Below are 23212 nucleotides of genomic sequence, written 5' to 3' on the forward strand. Positions count from 1 at the left end.
TACAGTTTTTCCTATACCAATAGTTTACAAACTTACTGAGTATCAGTCTCCCCCTGAAGCCTTGTTAAATCACATCGCTGGACTTTCCCCTCTCAGTTTCTGATTCAGAAAGTCTAGGGTGAGGCCCGAGAAAAACGTATTCTCAGGTGATACCAGTGATATTGGCTCACAGACCACCATTTGAGAATCATTATTTATATAAATCACCTGTCTTGTATTGTCTAGTCCCAGGTGAATGCATTTTAAGATAAAATGTGCTTTTAAAAAGTTTATTTAATTTTCTGATCAATAATTAAATATGAGCCTAAGCTAACATTTCATCTCCCCGTGCTTGGCAAAAAAAGGCAAACCAAGTTAGACTTTTGTTGGATTTCCATCCTATTGCACACTGAAAGAATCTTTAAAAGATTCCATATTTTTAGGCTTTGAAGAAACATCAAACAGCTTTCACTTCTATTTGCACTGTCCAAAATACATAAAAAATCTTTGAAATATGGACTAGATCCTATATTTGAAATATAATGGAACCATTTTTATAAAATAATAATCTTTCACCTAAACTTGATGAGGCCTGTCACTATTTAAAATATTAGATCAGCCCCAAGAGTCAGTTGTGTCTGCATTACAGAGACAGATGAACTTCTAAGGTTTCTGCAGTATTCTTTAAAAATTAGAATGAAGCAGGACATGGAGTATCGAACTTTCCACAGATCATAGAGCAAAAAGATGCTAATACCTATTTGAGTAATTTAGAATTTCTACCTATTTTTAAAATTGTGATGATTTAATGATTTTTAAGGTTTGAGAATAATAATCTTCAGGGAATTTCAGTATCTCATAAAATGTTGAAATGTATAAAATATAAGCATTCCTTAAAAACTGACTTTGGATTCTTACAAGACTAGCATCTTATGGTCACAACTCCCTAGGGAAGCTTAAAAAAACATACATATATATATATAGAGAGAGAGAGAGAGTGAGCTTGCTGGTCACTGGATAAATTTATGAACTACTCATCTAAAATCTGGAATCTCAATTAATCTACTATCTTGTACTTAAACATTAAGAATAGTTGATTTTATTAAATTCAATACATTTTACAAAGGTATTATTATCAGTGGCTTTTTCTAGTATAGAAAGGTGAGAAGTTCTGATAAGCTCTGTCTCTGTAGGTAACTATAAAAATAGCCCACACAGAAGTGCCTCTGTCAGTTTTCATTTTGTGAACCTCTGGACTTAAGTATACATCAGGCAGCTTTTTTTTTTTAAGCAAAAGTTTAGAAAAGATTTTAAATTGGATAGCTTTAACACCAGCAGTAATCACAAGTATCACAGACAGCCTTCAGAGATCTCTCTGTAAGTGCTTACTTTTGTTTTATAGATCTTGGGAACTGACCATATCCTGTTCCCAGAATACTGAATTTGATCATATTAACCAAAGAAAGACCTTTAGTGTTCTCTATTGAGCATTTTAAGGGTTGATTTTTGCCTCAGTGTAACCTTCATATGTTTACCTTCTGTTTTTAGGAAAATTCGTAGTTGAAAATTGAACTGTTATGCTTTTTAAAAATATTCATTTATAAAAGTTAGCAATTTGTTCTGCTTTCCATTTCAAATTTATGTGTGCATTATCACAAGGTGATTAACTGAGTAAGAAGACAGTGATTGCCATTAGTAATGCATTCTCTTCCTCAACGTGCTTATTATTCTTTAAAGTATAATTAAAATACTGATTTCTTGCTAAATGCTTATCGTAGGAGCAGTAAAAGTTTAATTTATTAACATATATACCTTTAGCTAAGTTTATCTGAATAAAGCATCAATGAAATCTATAGCTTGAGGCTCTTTTTTTCCAAGTATTAACTGGTCATCTTAAAAATCATCCAATTGTATATATTGATGAGTTTATAGTACAATTCTGGGAAGATATACATTTCGGTCAGAGCTTCTTAACCTGGAATCTGTGGTTTATAAGAGTTCCTAGGGGAGAGGCGCCTGGGTGGCTCAATTGGTTAAGCGTCTGCCTTCAGCTCAGGTCATGGTCTCAGGGTCCTGGGATCGAGTTCCACTCAGCGGTGAGACTGTTTCTCCCTCTGTGACCTCTTTTGCTTTTACTCTCTCTCAAATAAATAAATACAATCTTTAAAAAAAAAGTTCCTAGGGGATTTCATGGAGGAAGTTCACTTTGGAACTATGAAGGTAGAAAATTAACTCTGTAGAACTGTATGTGTAATTGTGTGTGCAATTGCATGGGTGCGTGTCTCCCTGTATGTTTGTGCATATCTGTTTGAGAGACATCTATAGCTATTAAAGGATCTAGAATCCAAAAGGATTCCTGGTTTAGGGTATCATGCAGAATTTTTATGAAAGATTACCATAATCAATAAAACTTTACACAATCATCATGTATTGTTTTCTAGTACTAAATGAAATTTGGCATCTCCTAACTTAACAGAGTAGGTGACATATCGTGCAATTTAGTTTCAAAAGCAACATTTGTGATACCATATATTTTTACCCATTTTTTTAAAGAATTTAAGGAATGACCAAATAATACAGCTTTTTTGAATTGAGATATGACATATAACATCTTACTAGTTTCAGTTGTACAATGTAATGTTTCAATATTTGTATATAATGTGAAATGATCACAGTTAGTCTTGTTAACATCCATCACCACACATAGTGACAAAGCTAATTTTTTTCTTGTGATGAGAACTTCCTAGATCTACCTTCTTAGCAACTTTCAGATGCACAAACAGTATTATTAACCGTAGTCACCATGCTGCACATTACCTGTCCAAGACTTAATTATTTTATAACTGGACATTTGCCCACCTTTACCCATTTCAGCCAAATAATATGGCTTTCAAGATATTTTTCAAACTTTATTTTGCCTTGCCCTGTTGGTATTTATTAGAATATTAACAATGCATTATTAGAAGAATGTGATCATGTTAAAACTTGTTCAGCACTAAAGCATTTTCTGTATGTATCTGTAGTTCATTATATTCTACTTCTGTGCAATTCACAAACTTGCATTAATGAGACTCTAGTTAAAGATACTCCAAACTTTCTGCACTGCTTTTTTTTTTCTAAGTTCAAAACTTTGTTGTATTAGAAAGGATGCTAGACATGCCCACACATTTTATAAAGATAGATGAAGGAGCACCTGGCTGACTCAGTCAGTGGAATGTGTGATGTGCAACCTGGGTCGTGGGCTTGAGAACCATGTTGAGTGTAGAGATTGCTTAAAAATAAAATCTTTAAAATAAAAAAAGATAGGTTAAAAAGTCATAAATGACTGAGCATCATGATTTTGAATAGTCACTTAGAGATCAAATCTGTATGTTTGGTTTAAATAATTACTTAAATTTTAAGGTTCTTTATTTTGAATATGGCATAAAACAGTGGATATTTATTATTTACTTATGAGTTTATTTATGAGTTTATTTATTTATTTGACAAAGAGAGAGCACACAAGCGGGGGGAGTGGCAGGCAGAGGGGGAGGGAGAAGCAAGCTCCCCGATGAGCAGGGAGCCCGATGCAGGGCTCAATCCCAGGACCCCGGGATCATGACCTGAGCCTTAGGCAGTCGCTTAAACAACTGAGCCACCCAGGGGCCTCACCAGTGGATATTTAGATGGAGACAGTCTAGAATATAGTTGGATTAGTTCATTTCAATGCACTTACATAATTTTTTTTTTAGGAGTTGGACATATTGGGGCAAAACTCTCTCATTTTCACAATTATTAAGCAGATGACAGTGTATCTTGTTCACCTATAACATTGACATACTTAGGTATTTGTTGTTGTTGTTAAAGATTTTATTTATTTATGTGAGAGAGAGAGAGAGAGAGAGAGAGACACCACAAGCGGGGGGAGAGGCAGAAGGAGAGGGAAAAGCAGACTCCCTACTGAGTAGGGAGCCTGATGCAGGTCTCAATCCCAGGACACTAGGATCATGACCTGAGCAGAAGGCAGACTCTTAACCAACTGAGATACCAGGCATCCCCTGTTGTTGTTGTTTTTAAAGAGAGGTAGTATTAGCACTGTGGTTGAGGGCTCTGGTGCCCAACAGGTTGTGGTTGATTATCTACTCTTTTATTAATCACACAATCTCAAGCATTTACTTCACTCCACGTCCCTCAGTTTCTCCAGCTACGAAGTGCAAATCATAATTAGGCTTGCCAGGAGAATTAACTGAATTAATGCATATAACACACTTTAAACAGTGCCTGACACAAAGTACTCAGTAAATATTGGCTATTATTCTTACCAATTATAGTTGGATAGACAGACTATTAAATGTAATGTTCTTACTACCCTGTATTAATTTAACTTGAGTTTATAGGACTGAAAAGCAAATATGGTAATGTATTTCTTGAGACCAGAAGTCAAGGATGAAATGTCATTTGGACAATGAATATATATCTGGTTGAGTCACATATAACCTCTTTTTTTCAAATGAATTAATTCTTCTTAATCACCATGTTATCTAAACTAAAATTTGAATATTAATGTTGAAATATGTCTCAAAGTATTCATAGCCAAGTGCTATTTTTAGAACGAATTAACAAGAATGCATTTTTTTGTTTCAATTTTTTATTTAAATTCTAGTTAGTTAACATATAGTGTAATGGTAGTTTCAGGAGTAGAATTTAATGATTCATCACTTATATATAACACTGTTTATCACAAGTGCACTCTTTAATACCCATCACCTATTTAACCCATCCCCCCACCTCACCTCAGCAACCCTCAGTTTGTTTTCTATAGTAGAGAATTCGTTTGCCTTTCTCTTTTTTTTCTGCCATGTTCATGTTTCATTTCTTAAATTCTACATATCAGTGAAATCATATGGTATTTTTCTTTCTGAGACTGACTTATTTTGCTTGGCATAATACACTCTAGCTCCATCCACTTCATTGCAAATGGCAAGATTTCATTCTTTTTGATGACTAAGTAATATTCCATTTTATATATCTACCACATCTTCTTTTTTTTTTAAAGATTTTATTTATTTATTTGAGAGAGAGAGAGAATGAGAGATAGAGAGCACGAGAGGGAAGAGGGTCAGAGGGAGAAGCAGACTCCCCGCTGAGCAGGGAGCCCGATGCGGGACTCGATCCCGGGACTCCAGGATCATGACCCGAGCCGAAGGCAGTCGCTGAACCAACTGAGCCACCCAGGCGCCCTACCACATCTTCTTTATCCAATCATTAGTTGATGGACATTTGGGCTCTTCCCATAGCTCCATAGTTTGGCCATTGTTGATAATGCTGCTGTAAACATGTGCCCCTTTGACTCAGTATTTTTTGTATCCTTTGGGTAGATACTTAGTAGTGCAATTGCTGGGTCATAGGGTAGGTCTATTTTTAACTTTTTGAGGAAACTGCATACTGTTTTCAGAGTGACTTCTCCCAGTTTAAGAATGCATTTTTTAAAAAGTTATTTAAATAAAGATAGATATACAAGGCAGATCTCTTCCTTTGTCTTAAGGTTGCAAAAGTGAAAAAGGGGGGCAGGATTAAGTAAAGCTTTTTCAAGTGTAACAGAGGAAGATTATCAACTTTGTTCTAAAAGTTTAGAACCCTCTTTTATCATTAGACCTTAGAAATCAAATATCATAGTTGTGAGAGCTCTATGGCAAAATACTGAAGCTTGCCTTTAGCATTCACAAAACTTGATGAAATATATTTTGCTGGCTTGGACCACCAATACTTCTGTTAGTAGATTCTCTGGATCTACTACCAGCAAAGTGGAGAGGAAAATGCAGTCATTATTTTAGACATGGTAAATGCAATCCAGGGAAGAAATGGAAAACTGTAGGACTTTCTTGACTGAAGACTGTGCCAACATTTTTTAACAAGCTCTTCACCATGCAAATGAACAATGGAGTCCCACACTGAAACATCTGTTAACTACATAAAACTGTTAAAGGGATTAACAGTACTAGAGGCTGAAATGTAATCAGACAGGTGAAATAGCAATAAGATAAAATATTTTTGCATGAAATTGTGTGATAATTTTTAATACTGTTGTGGTAACTGAGTTTAGAATACTTGGGAAATGATGTTAAACTCTTTAAAATATGTCTTTGTCTTTTGCAAGGTGTAGAAAATTTGAGACATACAAGATGGGATGTTATTTTATCTTACTTGATTTTGAAATATTTTCTGATTTTTAATAGATGTGATTGTATACAATTTGGGTGTCCTTCCCTCTACTGAAGTTGCTATACAAAGATATATGTAATTTTTAATTATGGAAAATGAAGTTCAGCTGCCAAATTCTTGTTTGTTAAGTTTGTCATCATATAATGTAAAAACAGAGTATAGAATAGAAATGTTCAACATTGGGTTTTTCTGCTCTGACCCTGGAAATAGTGAGAAGAAAGATCTGTGGAAAAAAATACAGAGGTTTTGCTATATTCTGTTTTGAACATGGAACTGAGCTAATGTGTATTATGGGCCATTCATAAAAACATTCCTTAGTTTACTGAATGGGTTTGTGATAGCTCTTGTCAGGGATGTGTGTGTGTGTGTGTGTCTGTGTGTGTGTGTTTATGGGTTTGCTTGTATTTATGTATGGATTTTAAATAAATAATTCTAGAAGTGTATCTTCACTTAGCCTGCAGGGGTTTGTAATGATTACATTATGCATATTGATTTCCAAATTCAAGTATATAATAAGCTAAGATTCATCTTTGAATGTATTGTCTATAGAATATTCATTCAAGACATAGTAATGTTTTCTGCATATTCTGTAATGTTTGTAAGAAATGGAAACCATTTTCGGTGTAGAATTATAATTTTGAAGATTCTGTTTGCACACATTTTTTACTTTGACTTTTTCCACATTACCTAGCACCACCCAACAAACTGACACTTGCACTGTGGCTAATGTCCTTGTATTCACTATTGTCCATGAACAAAAAAATCATATGAACAGATTATGATTATGTTTGTGTGGACATCTCTATTTTTAATCTGTTTTTAAAAATTAAAATGACAGCTTTATCAAGTCTTTTTAGTATATTTTTAACCTAGTCAAATATATTAGAAATAATCTTAAAAACATTAGATATCAAATCAGTGTGATCCGTCACTTTTCTGGGGTTAGGAGATCCTATTAATACATCTTAGAGAAGAAATGTTTAAACAGGGATATAACCTATTATCCTGAATATTAGATGTGCATACATTCAAATGTATTTTAATGGAAACTTTTTTTTTAAAGATTTTATTTATTTATTTGAGAGAGAGAATGAGATAGAGAGAGCACGAGAGGGAAGAGGGTCAGAGGGAGAAGCAGACTCCCTGCTGAGCAGGGAGCCCGATGCGGGACTCGATCCTGGGACTCCAGGATCATGACCTGAGCCGAAGGCAGTCGCTTAACCAACTGAGCCACCCAGGCGCCCCTATTTTAATGGAAACTTTTAATACTATAGAATTAAGAAGTAACTTACAGAGAGACTAATTACTTCCTCAAAGATCTTAGGATACGATTTTATTTATTTTTTTAAGATTTTATTTTTTTGTGAGAGAGAGAGGAAAAACACAAGAGGAGGCAGGGGAACAGAGGGAGAAGCAGGCTCTCCGCTGATCAGGGTGCCTGATACGGGACTCGATCCCAGGACCCTGGGATCATGACCTGAGCCGAAGGCAGACGCTTAATCAACTGAACCACCCAGGCACCCAGGATACAACTGTATTTTTAAGAAGAAATCTGCTTTGTGGGAAGTCAAAGGATTATAGAAGTAAGAGATTATAAAAAGAAAACCTTTAAGTAAGAAAATTAATTTTTTAATAATTTCAATATCATTCCTCTCACAGATGTCTGAAAAATCAATTTAGTGCCTTTTATACAAAAGATACCCCAAATATTAGATAACTAGAGTTGGTCGAGAAATTGTGGGGAAAATAATGACAAAAGAACACCAAATGTGTGTTTAAATTTTAGGATTATAGAATAAATTCTTTTCATACACATATGCAATTATGAAGAGGGAAAGATTGCAAGGAACTTTATTTTAGAGGGCATGTGGGGCTTAAAGAGCAAAATCCGGAAGAATATTGACAGAAACAATGCTTGGGGTAACAAATGGAATTGGAAATACCTTTGGCATCAGCAGAAATAAGCTTTCAATATTCCTATCTGATGTCAAAATAACCTGTGTGGCTGATGCTTTCTTAAAAGCATGAGAGGGAAGTGGAGAACTAAAAAACGGACCCTGCTTTAATTAGGAGCAACCATCAAGAAGAGGCAGCTATTTAAAATGAAAAGTGAAGTGCATAATGTTGCTTGTTTAAATATTACAATATCATGAGGAAGTTTAAGCCAGATGACTAGTGCAGTTAATGGCCATAGGAAAATCTAAGACTTTCAAAGAAAAGCAGAAAACTACATCTGATCAATGTAGGCTTTGTATAAGGCTTATTACCATTTGTTCTCAGTCTAAGGGAGAGAGCCTCCATATTTTTATTTCTTCTATGAATTGATCTTTGACTCACTCTGTGCCAGCCCATAAAGTTAATGCATTCTTTTTTTTAAAAAAATTTCTTTATTTATCTTACTCTTGCAGAGTGACATTTCACTTTTTCATGTTTTAGCTAAATAAGCCACATAAGCAATTTAAAAAAAACACTGAATTTTAAACAATTTTTTTCCTTTGCTTTCTCTTTCAGGAAGTTGATGGCAATAAAGTTATGTCTTCATTTGCCCCACACAACTCATCTACCTCACCTCAGAAGGCAGAAGAAGGTGGGAGGCAGAGTGGTGAGTCCTTGTCCAGCACGGCCCTAGGAACTCCCGAACGGCGCAAAGGCAGCTTAGCTGATGTTGTTGACACCTTGAAGCAGAGGAAAATGGAAGAGCTCATCAAAAATGAGCCAGAAGGTAAAGGCTAGAAAAGGAAACAAAGTGCTTGCCATCTCCTGATTTTAATAGTCGGATTTTAACTTATAGTTGTTTTTTGACGTATACTCAAAGCTAAATTGGACAAAATGGAAACCTAATGCTATGAAGATGGAAAGGTTTTTATTTTTTTCAGAAACATTTCAATATGTCTGTCCCAATTTTTTAATCATTAATTTCTGTTGTGATGTCTTCCTCATTTTCACACATGGGTAAGTTGTGGTTGAGTAAAACTTAAAGATTCAAGAATAGAATGTGACAGTGGAGCCCAGAATAGGTACCACCTACATCCCAAATATCTGCAAGCTAGTTGTTCATCTCCAGTTTTTGTCCCCAAGGCCATTTTACAACTTGATTAAATTGTGTATAGCCTTATTTATACATGAATGCATTTTATGCTCCCTTAGTTCAGTCCATTTCTTGTATAGTCCAAAATTAATATGGTTAGACCTATTCTATATTTAAAAATTATTGATTCTCTAATTCAGTTAGCCATGCTGAAGTTCCCATTTTGTTCAACTTCCAGGATGCCTTTCTTTTAAGATTTCATCTTCTAAATCTCTTCAATAGTTACTGATAGTAGCCTATGGGTGATATGCACATGAAATACTGTTAAAATGAAAGCAAACGAACCATGAGAGACTATGGACTCCGAGAAACAAACTGAGGGCTTTAGAGGGGTAAGGGGTGGGGATGGGTTCACCCAATGATGGATATTAAGGAGGGCATGTATTGCATGGAGAACTGGGTGTTATATGCAAACAATGAATCATGGAACACTACATCAAAAACTAATGATGTACTGTATGGTGACTAACATAACATAATAAAATTAAAAAAAAATGAAAGCAAAGAAACAGGCGCACCTGGGTGACTCAGTTGGTGAAGCCTCTGCCTTTGGCTCAGGTCATTATCTCAGGGTCCTGGGATCCAGCCCTGCATAGGGCTCTCTGCTCAGCAGGGAGTAGGCTTCTCCCTCTCACTCTCCCTCTGAGCGTGCTCTCTCTCTCTCTCTCTCTCAAATAAATAGATGAAAATCTTTAAAAAAATAAATCAAGTAAACAAACAACTAATGCCCATTATAGAATGTATGCATAACTGATAGTCACGCTTTATGTTACAGATGTTTTCTACCTCCTACTTAAACCTGTATTCTTCCTAAGTTTGTATGCCACATTGCACATAAGAACATGCCTCCTATTTAAAAGTCAGATGGAAATTTAAAACAAACAAAAAATAGTGACATAAAAAGATATATTTTACACCAAAAATATACTGCATCTATACTATGTAACACTGGGTTGGGCTCATTTCTAGTCTGTTGTTAGGACACTAGCAAATTATGAGTATATATGGCACAAAATGTATGTTAACCAATATATTTGGGAGTCATATGGTAATTAAATATTTCTAGGTCCCTACCAGATGCATAGCTGGGACATGGGTTTTACTTATAATTTATGTAATTCACATGATCTTACAGTTGGAAAGAATTTTAGAGATAATCTAGTCAGCCAAAGACTTTTGGCTTTCATCCACGTGGAGATAAAAATGGGGTTTTGAGGAGGACCTAGACAATTTTTTTAATGTGCTGGATTTTTTTCTTGATATTAAAAATACTATCTTCTTATTTAAGAATTGTTTAAAAAACCATAAAAATTGAAAGGAAAGTAAAAATTGCTTAAATTTGTAGCTTTCTGATACAACAACTTAACCTTATGATGAATTTCTTTCTTGTCTTTAGTTTTACATATTCTGTTCATTTTGCCTGATTAATTTTATGCTTTTAAAATTATTTTGTATCTTTTATATTATCACACATTATCATTAACTAAAGTCCATAGTTTATTCATATTTCATTAGTCTTCCCCAAGTGTGCTTTTTCTGTTCTAGTATGTCATCGAGGATAACATGTTCCATTTAGTTGTCTTGTCTCCTTGGGTTCCTTTTGGCTGTGACAGTTTCTCAGACTGTTTTTGTTTCTGATAACCTTGAAAGTTTTGAGGAATACCGTTCAGGTATATTGTAGAATGTCCCTCTATTGGTATTTATCTGGTGGTTTTCTCTTGACTAACCTGGGGTTATAGGTTTGGGGAGGAAGATCACTAGGTAAAGCACCTTTTTGTCACATCATATCAAGGGTATGTATTTTCTATATGACTTATGAATTTGATGTTGACCTTGATCACCTGGCTGATACAGCGTTTGTCAGAGTACTCCACTGTAAAGTTACTCCCTGCCCCGTTTCCATACCATACTCTTTGGAAGGAAGGTGCTATGTGCAACCCACGTTTAAGGAGTGGGGAGATATGTTCCCCCTCCTTTAGAGCAGAGTTTCTACATAATTTATTTGGAATTCTTCTGCATAGGAGATTTATCTCTTCTCCATCATTTATTAATTTATTCAATCATTTATTTATATCAGTATGTACAGCATGGATATTTTATACTTTGACTTATAATCCAATTCTACTTTATTTTGTTGCTCAAATTGCTTCAGCTTTGGCCATTGGAAGCTCTTTCTATTGACTTCTGTGTCATTTTTTTTTTTATTATGTTAGTCACCATACATTACATCATTTAGTCTTTGATGTAGTGTTCCATGATTCATTGTTTGCGTATAACACCCAGGGCTCCCTTCAGTACGTGCCCTCTTTAATACCCATCACCAGGCTAACCCATCCCCCACCCCCCTCCCCTCTAGAACCCTCAGTTTGTTTCCAGGAGTCCATAGTCTCTCATGGTTCGTCTCCCCCTCCAATTCCCTCCTTTCATTTTTCCCTTCCTGCTATCTTCTTCTTTTTTTTTTTAACATGTAATGTATTATTTGTTTCAGAGGTACAGGTCTGTGATTCAACAGTCTTACACAATTCACAGCACTCACCATAGCACATACCACAGTGATGGTGGGTAACTTTTCTTGAGCGCTTCTTACTTTCTGGCACTGTAAGGTGCTGCAGACTCGTGTTGTGTATCTCATGCCCTGGTTTGAGAATCAGTCATTTCTCTAAGAAGCCCTGGTTCCTTTTATTGGAGAAAGGTATTAGAAAGCCAGATCTGAGTGACACCTGGGTGGCTTTGTCAGTTAAGCATCTGCCTTCGGCTCAGGTCATGATCCCAGGGTCCTGGGATCGAGTCCTGCATTGGGCTCCCTGCTCAGCGGGGAGTCTGCTTCTCCCTTTGACCTCTCTCCCTGCTTGTACTCTATCTCTCTCTCTGTCTCTGTCAAATAAATAAATAAAATTAAAAAAAAAAAGAAAGAAAGATCTGGATAGAAAGTGTGCTCTTTGCTCGTAAGGCATTATTTATTTTAGGGCCTCTTACCTGACAAAATGAAGAAATATATGTGTGTACTAGCCTGTATACATACATATCTATAAATATTTCTATGTCTAGTTGTCTATATATTCAGCTAAACATGAGTTCTTACTACTGTCTGCAACTATTTCCGCATGGATCATTCCAGCCTCATTCCTTGTCGATGTGTATATTCCCACCCCAACTATGAGTAACCTTGACCTGACCATCCGCCATCCATTTACTTATTGTTCAATTCCAGTGTATATGTACAACAGTATCAGAATTCTTTCTTTTTTTTTTTAGTGATGTTTTAGAAATGACTTTTATTCAGTGGGAAAATGTTCATGGTCAAATGCTAAGAGAAAAGGCAGGATATAAAATTTTATATACAATAATATCTTTTTTATTATGTTATGTTAATCACCATACATTACATCATTAGTTTTTGATGTAGTGTTCCATAATTCATTGTTTGCATATGCAAACGAGTATCAGAATTCTTAACTGATAATACCATGGGAAACATCTTTATCAATAGGGTATAGTACTTACATGCAGCTCTTTTTGCCTTATTTTTACAGATTCCATTCATTTCCAAAATTACTTAGGTAATTTTTCCTCCACCCTATTCAGTGAGGCTTTTCCATATATTTGTAATATGATTAAATTCTTTCTGTAGTTTTTCCCAGCATCTCTCAAATTACTCAATTATCTTACAGAATCTTCTTACATCAAGACTCAAGCTTTATGTTGTACATTTCTACATTTTTTGACAAATGCACATTGCCACTTATCCACCATTGTGGTATCATTCACAACAATTGTTTGATAACCTTAAAAATCCCCTGTGCTTCATTTATTCATCCCTCCCTCTTTCCCTAGAATTCCAGGCAGTCGTTGATCTTTCTACTATCTCTGTAGTTTTGCCTTTTCCAGAATGTCATATCATTGGAATCATACAGCATGTAGTCTTTCAAACTGGCTTCTTTAACATATCAATGTGCATTGAAGTTTCCTTCATGTCTGTTCATGGCTCATTTCTTTTTAGTACTGAATAAAGTCCCATTGTATGAAGGTATCACAGTTTATCCATTCACCTATCAAAGGACATCTTAGTTGTTTCAAGTTTTTAGTTATTAAGAATAAAGCTTTTATAAATATTTATGTGAAGGTTTTTGTGTAGACATAAGTTTCCAACTCAGCTGGGTAAATACCTAGGAGTGTGAATGTATGGTAAGATTATGCTTAGTTTTATGAAAAAAAAACAAAACAAAACAAAACAAAACAAAACTGCCAAGCTGTCTTCCAAAGTGGCTGTGAGATTTTGCATTCCCAGCAGCAACAAACGTAAGTTCTTATTGCTCCGTATCCTCACAAGCATTTGATATTGTCAGTTTTTTGGATTTTATCCATTCAGATTGGTTTGTAGTGGCATCGCATTGTTTTAATTTGTTGTTCCTGATGACATATAATGTGGAGCATCTTTTCATATGTGTCTTTGCCATTTGTATATCTTTGTGTCTGTTTACATCGTTTGCTCATTTATTAATTGAGGGTTTTTTTAATTGTTGAGTTTTAAGAGTTTTTTGTGTATTTTGGATGCAAGTCCTTTATCAGGTATGTGTTTTGCCAATATTCTCTTTCAAGTTGTGGCTTGTATTTTTTTTTTTCTTTTAACATTTTCTTTTGCAGAGCGTGTTTTAATTTTAATAAAGTCCAACTTACCTCTTTTCTTGCTTTGATCATACTTTTGATGTTGTAGCTAAGCATACATTGCCTAGCCCAATGCCATTTAGATTTTCTCTGCTGTTATTTTCTAGAAGTTGTGTAGTTTTGCATTTTACAATTTAGGTCTGTGATCTGTTTTGGGTTAATTTTTGCAAAAGGTTTAAGTTCTGTAAAAGGTTTAAGTTCTAAAAAGGTTTAAGGTTAAGTTCTAATTTGTGTTTTTGTAGATAAGATGTCCAGTTGTTCTAGTACCATTTGTTGAAAAGACTATCATATTTCCATTGAATTTCCTTTGTTCCTTCACCAAAGATTAGTTGACTGTATCTGTGTGGGTCTATTTCTGTCCTCTGTGTTCCGTTCCACTGATCAATTTGTCTATTCTTTTTTCCAACACCTTGCTGTCTTAATTGCTATCACTTGAAAGCTGGGTAGTGTCACTCCTCCCACTTTGTCCTTTTACTTCAGTGTTATGTTGGTTACCCTGGCTCTTTTGCCTTTCCCTGTAGACTTCAGGATTAATCTTGATATCTACACAATTACGTCCTGGGAAGTTGGGAAGAACTGACATCTTAAGAGTATTCAGTCTTTCTATCCATGAACACAAAATATTTCTCTATTTGTTAAGATTTTCTTTGATTTCTTTTGAGTTTCATAGTTTTCTGTGTATAGATCCTGTACATATTTTATTACATTTATGCACAGCATTTTCATTATATTGTATTTTATTAAAATGATGTATTTATTTGTTTATTTGAGAGAGAGAGAGAGAGAGAGAGAGAGCATGGTGGGGAGGGGCAGAGGGATAGGGAGCAAGAGTCTTAAGCAGAATCCGCACCGAGCATGGAACCTGACTTGGGGCTCGATCTCACGAACCTAGATCACAACCTGAGCTGAAACCAAGAGTGTACCACCCAGGCGCCCCTCATTATATTGTATTTTTAATTTCAAATTCCAATTGTTCATTGCTCGTATAAAGGGAAGGAGTTGGCCTTTGCATATTAACCTTGTATCCTGTGACCTTGCTCTACTTGGTTATTATCTCCAGTTTTTGTGTATTGTTTACATTTTCTGTATAGACAATCCTATTATCTGTGAATGAAGATAGTTTTATTTCTTCATTCACAAGATATATACTTTTTATTTCCTTTTCTTCTCTTATTGCATTAGCTGGCTTCTCCAGTACAGTGTTGAATAAGAAAGTGGTAAAACAGGACATCTTTGCCTTGTTCTTGATTGTAAGGAGAAAGCTTCAAGTTATCATCATTAAATATATTAGCTGTAGGGTTTATGTAGATGTTCTTTATCAAGTTGAGGAAATTCCCTTCTATTTCTAGTTTGCTGAGAGTTTTCACCATGAATAGCTGTTAAAATTTGTCAAAAGTTTTCATCTCTTGATATGATGTACTCTTCTAAGTTTTTATTTTAAATTCCAGTTAGTTGACATATGGCATAATATTAGTTTCAGGTGTACAATATAGTGATTCTACACTTCCATACAATTACCCAGTGCTCATCACAGCAAGTGCACTCCTTCATCCCCATCACCTATTTAATCCATCCCTGACCCACCTCTGCTCTGGTAACTATCAGTTTATTCTTTCTAGTTAAGAGTATGTTTCTTGGTTTGCCTCTATTTTTTTTCCCTTTACTTATTTGTTTTGTTTCTTAAATTCTACATATGAGTGAAATCATATGGCGTTTGTCTTTCTCTGACTGACTTATTTTGCTTAGCATAATACTCTCTAGCTCCTTTAGTGTGCTCATATGATGAGATTTTTGAATGTTGAACAACCTTGCAAACTGGGTAAATTCCACTTAGTTGTGGTTTATAATATATGTAATATTGGATTCAATTTGCCAGTATTTCATTAAGGATTGTAGCATCCATGTTCCTGAGAGATATTGTCCTGTAGTGGTTTTTTTTTAAATGCAATGTCTTTATCTGATTTTTCCAATAAGATAATGCTGGATTCATAGAATGAGTTGGGAAGTGTTTCCCTCACATGTTATTGTTTAATTTTTGTTGGAGATGTGTTTGTGGTCCAGATCTAAGGTATAGGAAGAACTATCACTGTAGTGCTACATATTGGACTACAAAGTAGTTTGGGTTTCTTTTTGGGGGGGTTACCTTTAGATGATGTTCTCCATGGAAATTTGGTATGTGACCTTGGTATTTCTCCAGTGTGTCGTGTTGGCTTCCAAGTAGTTGCACAGACTCTAAATTTGGAGGTACATGACAGGACAGCTCTAAATGAATAACTCCCAAAAGGAAAGAAGACAGCAGGCAGTGCCTCCCATTTAGATGTACTGGAACTTAGGAGAAAAGTATAATATCTAGCAACAGGTACACAAGCAGAAGAGCAGACAGACATAGAGCATCCACAACAGGAAGAGTTGACATGAAGAAACATCACTGTTAAATGTGGACATTATACTGTTTTCATTATTGTATTTCCCACAAGTTTTTTTGTACTTTGCCTCCTATGGATATATTAAAAGCTCAGCTCAAGAGTGACTTGCTAGTGAATAATATAAAGACATTGAGAAAATACAGAGATAGTCTTGATGGAAGACAGGAATATAAATTGAACATGGCTAACATGTAAAAGCCTGAGTTCCAGAAAGATACTTTATATACAAACAGAACCATAAGATGCATTTATGTTTATGTACACAAGATTCCTAGACATGTGCTTCGAGTACACAGAAATGTAAATGCACTCACTTTTATTGATAAATTTGCTATGACAAGAATGTTTATTTAATGACTGCAACAATTGAGAGATATGTCAAGCAGCAATTTATGTATTTCAATAAAGTGATGTTAAGAAAAAATACAGAAAAGCAGAAAATCAATAGAATGTTGACAATAGTTTATTTAACTGCAAAGAGGAGAAAAATGGGGAAATACATCCAGGCAGGTGTGTAAAAGTCCCAACAGTAAGTAGAAAGTTACATTGGCTTTAAATACTCCATTAAATCATACGGTGTGGTTGGGCATGAGAATGGCATCTAAGCATTAGGACAATGACACTGTATATAGTACAAAAAATGATCATAGCTCTGTGATGTATTATAGCATCAAAAGAATAAAATAGGGATAAAATTTAACAAAAGAACTGCAGAACTTATACTCAAAAACTACAAAACATGGTAACACCTTTGTGATGAGAAGAGCAATATGGGGATGAGGCGATCAGAGAGGGGTGAATGGAACTAAATGTTAAGCTCACAAATATATGCCACAGAAAAATCCTTTCTTCCCCCAAGCTATTTTTTCCATTGTTTTTCAAAGGCCATTAAAATGAACAGCAGGTTGTAATGAAAATTTCATTAAGCCCCAGCTAAATCATTACGAGGGTGCCATATTCATGCCTTTGCTTCCTCTCATTGAGGGGGGAAAGCAGATTTCAGTAGAAAATCTTTATTATTTCCGACCTTATCCCTGCCAACAGCAAACTAACAAAAATTCAGAAGTTAGAAGAGAATGGTGTGTCATACAAAAGGAGGCCACATAGGTGAAATGGTTAGAAAGAAAATTAGATTTGCTTATGAATTGAAGAAAAAATGGCTCTCTTTTATTCCAACTAGCTTAGTTTTTCAAGCAATTAGGATATTTCAAAAGTTATAAATAGGAGAAAAATATATTAATGCATTTTCATTTGTATCTTTTTCCACCATCAGAATTGTTGCCTATCGTTATTCAAAAAAGTCTGGCATGAAAGACTCATTTGTCCAGTGTCTCTTAACCAACATGGAATGCCAAACTTCATAGTAAATTCACAGCTCAAAATATCTGCCCTATGCAATGTAGGTACATTATACTTGGTAATACCTAAGCTCTATCAGTTAGTCTTTAACTATCAGAGGTTAAGAATAACAAGGTTTAATATTATAGTATGGGACACGTAATGCCTGCATCAAAACATTGATTAAATAATGATGTATTGGTGGGGGAAATGTAACATATATTAAGTGCATATCATGTGTTAACTGTAGTGTTACATAATTTATATGAAACACTTCATTTAATCTCTACATAAACCTTATAGCTAAGGCTGCTATGTATAGCCGTCCCAATTTCAGGAAGTGCCACTTACATGAACTAAATATTCTTATTCTTATCATCTCCATTTTCAGATGAGAAAACATGATTAAATATGTCACAGTGTGACTAAGTATCAGGGTCATTATTCAAACTGAAGTCAACTTAAACTATAATCCATGCTGTTAACCACTAGTTATACTGTTTCTTCCAATTAGGAATTTTGCCAGTAATAGTTTAATGTTACTCTTTAGCCCATGTGTGCCTAAATTCCTTTGAAATATGAAACAATAAAGTAGTACTTAATAATTATCTGCCAAAGTAAGTTCCTGATGCCTCAGTGGTGATCAAATTTCCAGAAAGTTTTAATTGAAGATCAGCTCAGTTTGAACTGTTTTGAGTTTAAAGTGCTAAAAAAAAAAAAAAAAAAAAAAAAATGCCTTGGAGAGTATCTTAATAAAAACTTGTAGGTTTTATTATGTCTGGGAGCAAAATAGTTGTCGAATAATAGAAATTCGGAATTGGAATGAAATGTAGACATATTTTAGGATATGTCTACCCTCATTTTTGAGAGAGACAGAGACAGAGAGACAGAGAGAGAGCGAGCGAGCGAGCCAAAGACTGATGGAGGCAGAGATGTGCCTGAGATCCCACAGCAGTTGGTGTTAAAGCCAAATGAGAATCCAGTCCACATCTTACGGCACAGGTTCCTTTGTTTTCTTGTTCAGTTGCAACATACATTCATTCTTTTTTCTCCTTTTCTTGGTCTTTTAGAAATAAAGTTACTATCTTGGTTTTGAAGAGTATTTCACTGTTCCTTAAGTTTGATCCAATCTGAGGCAACGAGATATCTTAATTTACCTAATAAAGCCAAGATAGATAGGTATCCACAGAAGCCCTGAGTTCCCAAGTTCCAGTAGCTAGGGATGATCTATAAATATAGATCAGCATTTAAGTTTATTGGGTCAGACTCAGACCTTAACTTGATTTTCATTCAAATTTTGGGTCATTAACAGCACAGGTGAGAATAATTTTTACCTTGATGAGACTTTAAATACCTCACTTAGAATTCTTTTAGATACAATATTATAGCAGCCCTCTTACTTTAACTTTTCTATATTAACATCAGTGCTGTGTTCAGTATCTCTTTGCAATGGCCATTTCAACTTATAGGGAAATTTACGTCTGTTCCTTCTAGAAACACAACAAACGAAACAGATTTTTTCTCGATTCCCATCACGTCTGTGTGTAGTTCTGTTCCTCTTCTCTCCAAGTCTCAGTTGTTAGAAAGAGTACTCACTGTTTTTAACTTTGTCATCTTTTAAGTACTGTTATTTGCCTCCATTGTGACCCTAACTGTGCTGCAATATAATTGTCCATATATTTGTCAGTTCATCCCCTACATTAAACTCTTTAAAGGTGAGGGTAGTGCACACAGTAAATATTCAGAATATTTGTTGAAAGGATGCTTTTACTTCCTGAGCGTTGCCCCATGGCTGTCTTGGGGATGGGAGAGCAAAGACCTTAACAAAGATAGGACTCTTCTGCCAGATATTGTGTGAGCTACTTCATTTAATCCTCAAAAACTCTGAGGTTAGCATCGGGCTTAGTAACTTTATTTTTTATTTATTTATTTTTTTTTTTGAGAGAGAGGGAGGGAGGGAGGGAGAGGAGGGAGAGGAAAAGAGAATGAGAAAAGAGAAAAGAAAAGAGGCTCGATCCCAGGACTCTGAGATCATGACCTGAACCGAAATCGAGAATCAGACGCTTAACCTCCTGAGCCACCCAGGAGCCCCCAGAAGCTCGGTACCTTGCTTATGTTCTTACTATGTGGAGGAACTAGAATTGGAACAAAATTACCATCCTCCACCAAACTACTTGGCCTTGAATATAAGACCATATATAGTCTGACTCAACCCCTTTTGTCCCTTGATGTTATTTTCACCACTTTTCTAAGGCACATGTTCTTATGCTATCTTAGCAAACTGCATGCGGTTCTCTCAACACTGTGTTTTTAATACTACTCTACTTTTTCATATGTGGTTTCTTCTGTCTAGCAGGTCATTCCCTGTCTTAGCTACCCGGTGTATTTTATTCCCCTTTAAGGCTCAACACCTTCTCTGAACACTTTTGTCGGAATTTGGCTTAGTCTACACTGTTGGCATTAAGTCACACCTATATTAGTTCTTCCCCCGTTATCACTATTGTGTACTTCCCTCCTGTCTTCCACAAGAGTGCGTGAATGAAGGTCCTTAGTTTAATTACCTGCGCCTGTCTGTTTCTTAATGGGCTTGATGCATAATAGGTGATTGTTTATCTTAACTGTGTAGGACAGGTAACTACTGATTGACATGTTGCAGCCTTTGCTAACTAACACTCCCCTAAAAACTGAGGGGCTTTTTGGCTTTATTTGTCTTTTTCCTCCGGTTTTAACATTCTCTTTTCTTCATATCCTACTCGGACTCTTCTTTGACCTCCCTATTCATCTCATCATCCTGTCTTCTCCAAACTTCTCCTCATTATTTAATCTTTGAGATCGTTACTTTCCGTTCTCTCTGTGACTTAGAGGTTAAAGTTTTGTCTTATGTCACAAAACTAGATATTTTAAACTCCAGGATAGAAAACTAAGATACACACAGAATGAAAACTTTATATTCACGTTAATCTTTTAAATGGCTCTAATGTTTCACATTTCTCTAAGGAAATATGTCGGTGTTATTTATGCATTAGTGGCCATAGACAATAATTCTCCCCCACCCTGTAGGCAAAGTGAAAAGTGAACTGGATTGATCTATGAATAATTTTCCACAATTCAAAACTAAAACTGGTTCTTTGTGTGTCGGCACAATGGAGACCAGCACCTTTTCTAAGTGTATGGAATTGGCATGGGAGAGAGAGTTCTTATTTCTTATGATAGGCTCAAGATGGGGGCAGCTTAATTTCGGATCTTCTGTTCCACAACCCTATTCCCCCTCCCCACACATAGTTCATGTTAGAGGGCTTTGGTGAAAGAAAAATGACGGATGCCTTTCAACACCTTCCCTGGTCCCTCCAGTCTTCCAACTTTAGCATGTTACCTCAAGGGTAGAATTTCCAAACCCAAGAATCAGGATGCATTTTTAAAATTTTAAATAAGAATTTCTTGCATAAAACTGAACATCTACCGTATTATTTTAATTGTAAAAACATTATATTTTCTTGCCTTTAAGTTGCTATAATGACTGTGTTAATATAATGCATATCTGCCTTCAGTTCGCAACGCTGACTGCCCTACTTTCATCAGAGGGTTGTTGAAGGAAACAAATGAGGTAATGCATATGAAAGTACTTCATGAATTATAACCGACTTGGAATTGTACCAGTTATTGTCGTTATCACATCTTGTCTGGTTAGAAACATTAGTTACTTTAGGCATGCTGGAAACATTATATAGTTTCCAGTGTTGCTTTCCCAGGATGCTTTTATGTACTGAAAAAAATAGGATTCAGACCTGCAGAATTCTGGAAATTTAGGATATGTAGTTGACAACAAAAACAACAAATCCAGCCTTCATAAAAATCCTGGGAGAGGTAGTTGCTTTGATTTTATTTATATAAATTTCCCTAAATAAATTGTGGGTAGGCCATTTTCTACCTCGAGAATTACTGTTCGAAAAGAAAGAAAGATTTTTCTAAATTGATATGGATGAAGTTGCAAACTGTAACCAACATAAAATGAGGAGAGGCATTTTAACATGGCGTTTGCAGACTTGTTTTATTTCTACAATAAATGTGAATGTGTGCTGAAGACAGATTCTAAGTGAGGACTCCCTTGGCCAAAGTTTCATAATTTTCTAAGATTTTCGTTTTCTTTTATGTGGTTTATTTATTCTTCCTTTCCTCCCCCTTTATGCTTTTTTCTTTACATTCCTTTTGTGTGTGCATGTGTGCGTGTGTGTAGTCCTCCTTTCAGATCCCACATATGCTTGGTTTTATTTAGCATCTTATCTGTCAGTGTTCTTCCTTCTTAGAGTGTGACGCCCACACCTCCAAAATTGTTGTGCCATGATGAGTGTACTCTTTGTGTGTAAGGAACTGCATTTATTTGTGAAATTTCATTTCTACTAGAACTAAACTTTGTCATTATTTACACAACTGGAGCTTCTTTTCTCTGAACTTCAGAAAATCTTTGCTCACAATTTATAAGACCCTAAAGGCACAACCTATTACCAAAATCACCCAGTGTTACTTTACATGAAACAGTTCATTGCTTTTAGTACAGACTTCACAAAAAGAGTTTTCTTCTTGTGAGAACTAATCAAAAACAGTGGGATGGGTTGGAAAAAGTATATATTGTGACATACTTCAAGCCTTTACTCTCAGAGTCATCTGTAGACTACAGACCATCAGTGGGTGAAGGAGATACTGAGATTTTCATTTTCATTTTCTCTGTGTTGCTGTCTCTCTCTCCGGGAGACAAAATGGGAAAGATTGTTTCTTGGGTGGAGAAACTTAAGTGGATATCACCCTGACACTGTGCAATGCAATGCAAATTCTCAGTGGCAAATACAAAACAAAACAAACAAAACAAAACAAAAAAACAAATTACCTTTCATTTAACTCCATTTGTAGCATTTGCAGGATTGGGTTGGACAGCTTTTAAGTCCGTAAATAAGACGCTTATAAAACGAAAAGTATATGTAAAATTGTTGGTCATGAATTATACTCTCTTAAAACTTTAAAATATATATGGATATTGTTTTGTAATGTATCGTTTTGATATTTGCATCAGTCACACCTATTGAAAATAATTTACTTTCGTTGATTGCCCCCTCTGTGACAGTTATGCTCTTTTTTCCACCAGAAATAATTATGTTAATGCCCTTTTAACTTTTATTACAAATATGTTGACATATAGAACCATTAGATCCTCTACATGGTATAAGGCTTTCCCCCGTTCTAACACTTATTGGAGGGGTCTGAAAGTAGATATTATAAGCAGTGTGCTTTCATCTGTGATGCTACGGCATTGCCTGTAACCATTCTATGGAAAAGGCCCCTGGCACGTGATATTTGGCCTTGTGAACATCCCTACAGGCACTGCATGTTTGATATTTGAGTTTACATTATAAATTGCAATGCCGGTTCTTACAATTTAAATGTCTGTTGTTGAGCAGCCCCTTTAGAAATTAAATTGAAGCATATTACATTAACAGACAAGTTGAAATAGAAATGCGGAATT

General features: G+C 35.3%; 1 protein-coding gene across 17 annotated transcripts in view; it reads left to right on the plus strand.

The window, feature by feature from the left end:
- The window catches only part of SOX5 (SRY-box transcription factor 5), a 1040220-nt gene that overhangs the window by 723668 nt on the left and 293340 nt on the right, over positions 1–23212 (plus strand). For all 17 annotated transcript variants that reach the window (XM_027594377.1, XM_035729355.1, XM_027594379.1 and 14 more), the window contains one exon: positions 8692–8902. In XM_027594377.1, the coding sequence (XP_027450178.1) occupies positions 8692–8902 (211 nt within the window). The remainder of the gene's footprint in view (positions 1–8691; positions 8903–23212) is intronic.

The sequence above is a fragment of the Zalophus californianus genome, chromosome 9 (genome assembly GCF_009762305.2).
Source record: "Zalophus californianus isolate mZalCal1 chromosome 9, mZalCal1.pri.v2, whole genome shotgun sequence".
In the NCBI taxonomy this organism is placed as follows: domain Eukaryota; kingdom Metazoa; phylum Chordata; class Mammalia; order Carnivora; family Otariidae; genus Zalophus; species Zalophus californianus.